The 8,429-nt window shown below is 32.5% G+C and overlaps 1 protein-coding gene across 1 annotated transcript in view; it reads right to left on the bottom strand.

Annotated features, from left to right (window-relative positions):
- The window catches only part of LOC106686623 (retinol dehydrogenase 11), a 30,038-nt gene extending 21,889 nt beyond the window's left edge, over window positions 1–8,149 (bottom strand). The window contains exon 1 of the mRNA XM_014430013.3: window positions 8,001–8,149. Coding sequence (XP_014285499.1) covers window positions 8,001–8,072 — 72 coding nt within the window. The 5' untranslated portion in view covers window positions 8,073–8,149. The remainder of the gene's footprint in view (window positions 1–8,000) is intronic.
- Window positions 8,150–8,429: the final 280 nt, after the last annotated feature.

Genomic DNA, 8,429 nt, shown 5'->3' on the forward strand with positions numbered 1-8,429 from the left:
ATATATATAATAAAAAAAAAGAAATGAAGAATATTAAAAAACTAAAATACTAGGAACAAAATAATAAAAAATCATGTATTTTAATATTTACTGACGTTGCCTATGTATTATAAGAATAATAAACAATTGTATAAGCAGTTTTAGTATGTTGTGTATTTAGCAACCCAATGCAGTTGGGTGGCAGAATAAAATCTCTCTCTCTCTCTCTCTCTCACTCTCTCTCTCTCTCTCTCTCTCTCGCTCTCTCTTCGTAAATTAAAAAAAAATTAGGCACATGCCTCATTAACTACTTCCTTGCTTCTGAAATAAAAAACTCATTTCGATCTAATTTTCAGTTATCGATTTCCTATTCAAAACACTAAATCAAAAATTTTAGTAAACATTTTAAAAATTTTTATATAAAATTTAAGTTGTAAATATCATTTATTCTGAAATGAGTTTAATATTCTTGCTTTTATAAGAATTACTACAACCATCTAAAACGAATTAATGTAGCATTTATGGACCAACAATCCTTTATTTTGTTTAAAAAATTAAAAATATATGAAAGTTTTCTCTAATTAGAATCTTTTCAGTTTAAAGAATTATTATTTTCTTTGCATTAAGATTGATTTTGAGAAATAATTTTGACCGAAGAAATTATCACTTGACTAAAGGTCATTATGATACCTTACCTTAATTATGATAAGGTAAGAGTGATATGTTTTATAGACAACTTTCCTGGGTTGGGAGTTGTCTAAGAACATGTAAATTAAATTTAACCTTCCACGATAATCGATGAAGTTATATTATATAAAGAGCAAGGTGCAATTTAATAATTACAAAAAAAAAACACTTACACGGCTTTTATCATTTATCGTATGCAGTTCTTAAGATAATGAACTAGTAGTTTTATCTTAGGGGAAGATAGATGACCGTATGAAGTAGGTTGTAGGAAGATAGTCCGGGTGGCGGTCATAAAGGTATCAAAATAGTAAAAGAAAACTATTTATTATTAACTAATGTTTCGCCGCACTTTGCAGGGCTGTCAGATTGTAGTACAGAGGACAAAGGAGTCTGTCTCCTTGGACACTCTTAAAGATCTTCGCCAACCCTGCCAGGATTTAAAACAGCCTGTCGACTTACTAAGATACACGAAGACGGCCTTCGGTACAATATGGACCTCATCCAGGTTTCCGGGTAAGCATTTTCAAGGAAGATGGATGTTTTGTACAATGCAGTATGGTCATACTTAATGTCATACTATTGTGGGAGGATATGTTTGTGGGAACTTCTCACTGAATGTACGGCGAGGGGACCACCTCACTGCGTGTTATTTGAGGACACTCAGCCACATCTAAGGAGTGTCCCGTACGTCAGGAGCTCCTCAAGAAGAGCCGGACCAAGAGGGAACAGGCTCAACAGGCACCGGCACCATGAATTAACCTATTCTGAACTAATGGGTGGGCCTCGACCAAGAAACATAAACAGCAGCTCCCACCACAGCCTCAGTCTGTCTCGACGACCACAACATCTCCCACCAATGCCGCGATCGAAAAACTGTGTGCACGCATGGATAAGATGCTGAGCATGGTCACTAGATTGATTGACATGATGGGTAGAACTCTGTACCGTGAATAAGCCTGATCGTATCGTCGTGAACTATAACATGAGAGGCCTCTCTTCGAAGAGAGATAAATGTCTGCCTGACATGACCCGTCTTCCGTACTGCTTACATCAGGATACTCACGGCTTTTTGGTGTCTTATCCAATTTTCCTATATCATTGAATGAACCATACCCGTCTCCCATTGTTCCACTAATTCTACTTATTGCTCAACATATTAAAGAAGTGGGTATAGTCCGTAGTGAATACACTTCGCACGTTTTCTTTCGATCTAAAATCGGTTGATTTATCTTGATATTTTGGTCCATTTTAATAGAAAACATGCATTTCTGAAAAAATTGCGGTGGAATAAGTTCATCCTCCCTAATCGCAAATAAACTTTCATGGCACATCAGATGGGACGACCGAGTGTTATGACCTACTCACGTTTCAATCTCGGCATACAAAACAATCTAGGTAAGTAAACACAGGTCTAGCCAAGAGGATAGCAAGGATGCCACTCCTCCCTGGCTCATCTCGAGCTGTGAAAAAAAGATTCAATCCCAAGTCTAAACTGTATATTTTAAAGTTAGAGCGTGATGATTATGGTACATCATGAATGCATATGTATAAATTTCCTATCGATAAAGAACGAGTTCCCTTATTTCTCCTCTCTCCCCACCCCTGAGCAAATCCCCGTCCCACTGATCCCTTTAAAGGTATTTAACCTAAGGACTGAGGCACAAAGGACTGAGAATTTAGGGTATTTTTAGATAAAAACTCACACACTATCAATGTATGAATTAATTTTTATGTGCAAAAAATGCAATAGTTAAGAAACAAACTACGTTTAAAAAATAATTCACTAATTACTAACTTTCACACCGATTTTAGTGTAGGCCAAAGATTAAAAAAATTAGTGTTGGTATTACAAAAATACAAATCTATAATACATAGGATGGTAGGCTAGGGATCTTTTCAAGAAACAGTAAAGGACTAAAGAACAATTATTTTCTTGTTTTAACACAGGACTAATGCCCTAAATCGAAGAAAGGTGCAAAATGCATAGTCGACACCGCATTTTCGAGGCTTTAGATTCGATATTCCTATACAATGAGCTGGAAGGCTTTGGCCTAAAGATTAACCAAGCAGCCATTTTTTCAGTTAAAAAGTAATGTAAACAGAAAATAATTAAGAGATAATTGCGAGTAGGGACTTGACAAACGACCTTGGAAATGTATGATTATAATTGTTTTTAATTCATTTCTAATAACTTGATAACGAGGAAATCTGATTGAATGTAATGAATTGAATAAGCCACAACCATTCATAATAATAACAAATCTTCAAACACATTAAAAATTAAAAAAACAGTAACCTATGAAAATTTATTAAAATTTAAGACAAATTAAAACAATACCCAACTACCTCAGAAGTCGCACTGGATTCTTCCTCCTTAGCTACGTCAAGAAATGTATTCTATTCTATAGCTTTGCAGATCTTAGATAATAAATATTGTAACATGAAGTTGAGTGTACTCAAAGATTGTTGTGATGATATTATACTAGGTCACGATATTCTTGAACAACATTCAAGTTTATCCATTACATTAGGGGGTAAAAAAAACCCTATTTACAAATCAGTAGCAAGCTTGAGAGTACAAAAGTGGTCCCTACATCGTTGTTTGAGTATTTATTGTCAAATTGTAAACCAATTGCTATTAAATCCAGACGACATTCTGATGAAGATGAAAAGTACATTCAGACTCATATTGGAAAATTACTCTCTGATGGTCTGATCAAAGAAAGGAACTCGTCTTGAAGAGCGAAGGAGTATTTAGTGCTACTCATAGAAAACGGATGGTTATTGACTATCCACAAGCCATTAATAAATACACTTTCTTAGATGAATACCGTATTCCTTCTATAGAGAAAATTGTCTCAAGGGTGGCTAAATATAATATTCATTCCACAATTGATCTCAAAAGAAAACTTTTTAAATGTTTTTAAGAAATATAACTTAACTATCAAGAAAGAAAAATCACATTTCAATTTAAAATCTATAAAATTTCTAGGATAGCTTATCGCGAACAACATACTAAAACCAGACTCTAGACGTTAATTGATTTCCCTAAACCCACTAACAAAGTATCTCTACAGCGAGCTGTTGGGATGTTTGCTTACTATTCTAAATGAGTTTTCTGATATGGTACATAGATTGGTAAATTGTAAGTCAATTGCGCAATCAATCCAAGATTTCAACAACTTCCGGAACTGCATGCTTAACTCCTTCGTCGTAAATATTGAAGATGATATTCCTTTCTGCATAGAAACAAACGGCTGTTCTGACACAAAAGAAACGACCTGTCACTTTCTTCTCAACAACTCTATCTAAATGCGAACTGCATCATTCGGCTGATGAGAAGAAAGCCTATGCCGTAATTGAAGCACTTCGGAAATGGAGGCATTACCTGGTGGAAGGAAAATTTCTGTTAACAACAGATCAAAAATCAATTTCTTATATGTTTCATATTCGGTACACTTGAAAAATTAAAATTTACGAGATGACGTTTAGAACTAGCTTCTTATAAATATGGCATCATCTATCGCCATGGTAAAGAGAATATTGCAGCAAATGCTTTCTCTAGGACTAGAAATTCATATTAATTATTTCATCCTGCAGAACATTTTCAGAAATAAAACCTATTCAATTACAAAAAGAAGACCCTCACTAAAGCAACAAGTTCATTTGAAAAACTCAGTGTTGATTTTAAAGGTCCATTACCGTCTAACACTCATCGGAAATATTTACTAACGTTAGTTGACGAATTTTCGAGGTTCCATTTTGCCATACCTTGCACTGACTTAATATCCATTACAATAATTCAGGCCTTAAACCAGATCTTTACCCTCTTTGGATATCCATCGTACATTCACACAGATAGAAGAACATTTTTCTTATTTAAAGAACTTCAGGATTTTCTTCATTAAAATGGGGTTGCAACCAGTCGAACCACACCATATAATCCATGTGGCAATGGACAAGTTGAGTGCTCCAGTAGTATGATATCGAAAACTATTGCACTGGATTTAAAATCCAAACGTCTTATTGCATAACAATGGGAGAAGGTGTGCCGGAAGTGTTACACTACCGCTCTCTACTTTGCACGGCTACAAACACAACTCCTCATGAACGTATGTTCTTCCATGATAGAAAATCCAGTTCAGGCGTTTCTCATCCTCAGTGGCTGACAAACCCTGGGAAAGTTCTGATGAGGAATGATGTCTGGCAGAATAAATATGATCATACTTAGTCACAAGAAGTGACTTTACTCGAATCTAACACTTACGCGTATGCTCTTGTACAACTCCCTAATGGCAAAGAGACTACTGTAAACCTTGGGCACCTTGCTCCAGCTAGAAATAATGATAGGAATCTGGTTGAAGAGGAGAATTTTGAAGAATTTCCAGTCTCTGACACCTGATACCACCAATGTCGAAGTATCTAGATTGGACTCACCGACCAGGAACTCGAAGGAAGGAGCGAATCTCAACCCAGCCCTAAACTGGTACTCCGAAGATCAACTCGAACCAGACAGCCTCCATTATTTATAAAAGACTATTTCCTTAAATGAAGAGGGTGAGAATACCTAATATTATCACATGTTTTTATTTTTCTTACTTCTTTTGTCATTAGTATTACCATATGTTTAGATTTGCCCTTCTTTATTTGTGTTAACCTTTGAGTTAGCTCAATTATGAATTTAATAAAGCTGAGAGAGTTGGTGGGGGGGAGGGGGAGTAGATAATCACAGATATAAAGATAGATTATTATTATTACTATTACTATTATCTTTTGAAAAGATTTAGGCTCTTGTTTAAGGTTATCTTTAGCTTCAGATAAATAAGAGATTAAAACAGACATTTTTGGCAAGTAGAAAAATCTGTAATATATTGTATTGTGTAAGGAGAAATCCCAAATAAATTAAAAACACTGCTTAAAATGGGCATAATGTAGACTTAGGTCTGTATTAACTCTGAGTTGCATATGAAACACATCAAGTCAAGATTTTCCAGTTTAGAGTTATTTTATTTTTACAGTATAAAGTGTTCTAAAAAAATTAAACTCTAAGTGGTTTATAAAAATTAAAATTACTATTTCCATAACAGTTTTTAAAAAAATCATCAAATATCTCAAAACTTCTATTTTCGACTTTTGTATTCCATTAGTAAACCAACGATAATATTATATTTAAAAATTTTTATTGCATGCTCCTATACTCAGATTTTTGCACTTGACCTTCTATTGACAGGTGTTACAGATAAATATAGATAAAGTTTTTTTTTTTCATTTAATTCTAAACAATAAACAATTTTGCAATCTTAAATTTTGGTCACAAAAATAATGATATAAAAATGTGTAGGAGAAGTAATAAAATTCGAAATTTTAAACCTTTTATTATTTTAAAATTTTTAGATAATTTTTTTAGTATATTTCGAGCGTCCTTTGTAATTCAAACCTGAAGATGGCTTGTTTAGTTTGTTGTTTTTTTATAATAGTATGTATGGCCCACCTGGCCGATCTGGTTTCGTTTATAGTTTTTATTGAATAATAATTATAATGTTCTATGTTTCCATTCATTCCAAGAAAAAATAAATTAAATGATAAAAATATACAATAAAATAAAAAAGACCAATATAATATAACGGAATAATTTAAGTTCAACTATATCTCAGGAACCATTGGACAGATGTCTACTACCAATCATATTAAAGATTGTTTATTGTGCTATAAAGTTGTTTATAACGTTCATCTTCGTAGAGGTAGTAATGTTCATTAATATTTGCACATGAATATGAATATTGCATATGGAATTGTGTCCGAACAACTAGAAATGAATTTATTTTAGCAAATATCATGAAAACTGCTATTCCTAGGAAGGTAAACGTAATTAACTACTTTATAGCAAACTAAACTTGAATTTGAGTGCTAATAGACATCTGCACGACTCATGGATTCTGAGATATATATTTCCCAAAATAAATTCACTGAATACTGAATTTTGCACTATATTTTTTTATGAATTGTTACTTGAAAAAAAAACTGTATCTCAACAAACTATTGAAGATTAACAGCTCAGTTAGGGCTCATATTTTTGTAAATTTACTCTTCTTTAAATGATTTTCTATAAGCTTTTCTATTGTTGTTGGTAGTTTTAACGAAATGGAGCTCCGAATAAAAATTTTTTTTGTCGGGGGGGGGGCGTTTTGAAATAGCTACCATTTCTTATTCTGTCTTATTGGCAGGCTCGTTAATTTTGACTAGCAAATAGTTTTCATTAAAATAATCAAAAATTAAGGTGAAATAACTAATTTTCTTCTCCTTGGATTGTCCCAAACCGTATTTAGAACTCTCCTAGCTTCAACCAGGTACGATCGTTCTGGGTTCTGTTGCCTTTAAGTATTTTCACACTCCTTTAAATTATTTTTTACTATCAAATTTATTTTCTGAAGTTTATAAATTTATATATAATCTTAACACTTTCTTGAGACTGGTTAATATTGTTTAAATAAATAAAAGTTTATCCATTTTAGTCTCAAAACACTTTTATTCCATTTTTAAGCCCGACATTTTGGCCACTTCGACCATCCTCAAGTACTATCTTATTACAATTTTAGAACTAAAACATTTAAAAACTATTTCATGTAGGCTTTTCTGTCAAGGTCATTTCTATCAGTCCTCAAATTACCCTAATTAGTCAAATTTTCTTCATTGAAATTATTAATCACAGTCAACAGTAAAATTTATCACAACAATATTTGTAATAGAAATGACCTAGGCAGAATAGCCTTTTTTAAATGTTTTGGTTCTAATATTGTCCTTGAGGGTGGCCGAATTGGCCGAAACGTCAGATTTATAAATGGAATAAAAATGTTTTCAGACTAAAATGGATAAAATTGTATTTATTTAAACTTTATAAATTTATTTACTGATTTATTATTTTATTTTACACACTTCCAATATAATTATTAACATGTTCTAAGGATATAAAAAAAATTTAAATTATTTTGAATTAGTTCACGTTGTCTAAATGTTTTATAGAAAATATAAAGATATCAACTGATAGCATATCAGTGACAACAATAGTAGTAATAGTTAAACAACAGGTATTTGAACTTTATTGGTTGAATATTACATTTTATACATTATATAATGTTTATTTAAATTAAAAGAAATATAAACAAAAAACTCATGTTAGTAAATGCTTTTTCAGGAGAGCCCTCCCGGTTAAGATTTTACGCAATATTTATTGAGGAAATGTATGTTAGAAAAAAATAAGTATACAATAATTAAAATTATGAGTTATCATTGTAATTAAAAGGTGGTAGAGCCAAATGGAATGAATTGCTACTCACCCCTGCGCAATGTAGGTTGGCTTGGCCGGACAGTTGGCAGCGGACTGAGGAAATGAACTGAACAGCCTTCATACCCTACCACGCGAAATCCCTCAAGAATCCCGTCTGACGTTGAATAATTACCATCCCCATCTTTATGCATTGTTTTATTTATTTGTATATCCTAAGTAAGCTCGGTTATAATTAACATCAGGAATCCATACGTGTCAATATTGTTTCGTAATTTATTATGCTTTAAAAAATCAAAGATTAAAATCAAAATATATAACCTGAATCTTGATAATTCGTCTCAATAGCCACAGAAACTCATTTAAGTAGTTCCGTATAAGCAGCATGGAGATTTAATAACCATAGAATTTAAAATCGCTATAGAAAATATAATCTAGTATTTTAAATAACACAGTTTTTAATGTTGAGAACATCGAGAAT

The sequence above is a fragment of the Halyomorpha halys genome, unplaced genomic scaffold (genome assembly GCF_000696795.3).
Source record: "Halyomorpha halys isolate HHAL.00 unplaced genomic scaffold, Hhal_1.1 Scaffold852.1, whole genome shotgun sequence".
NCBI classification, from domain to species: Eukaryota; Metazoa; Arthropoda; class Insecta; order Hemiptera; family Pentatomidae; genus Halyomorpha; species Halyomorpha halys.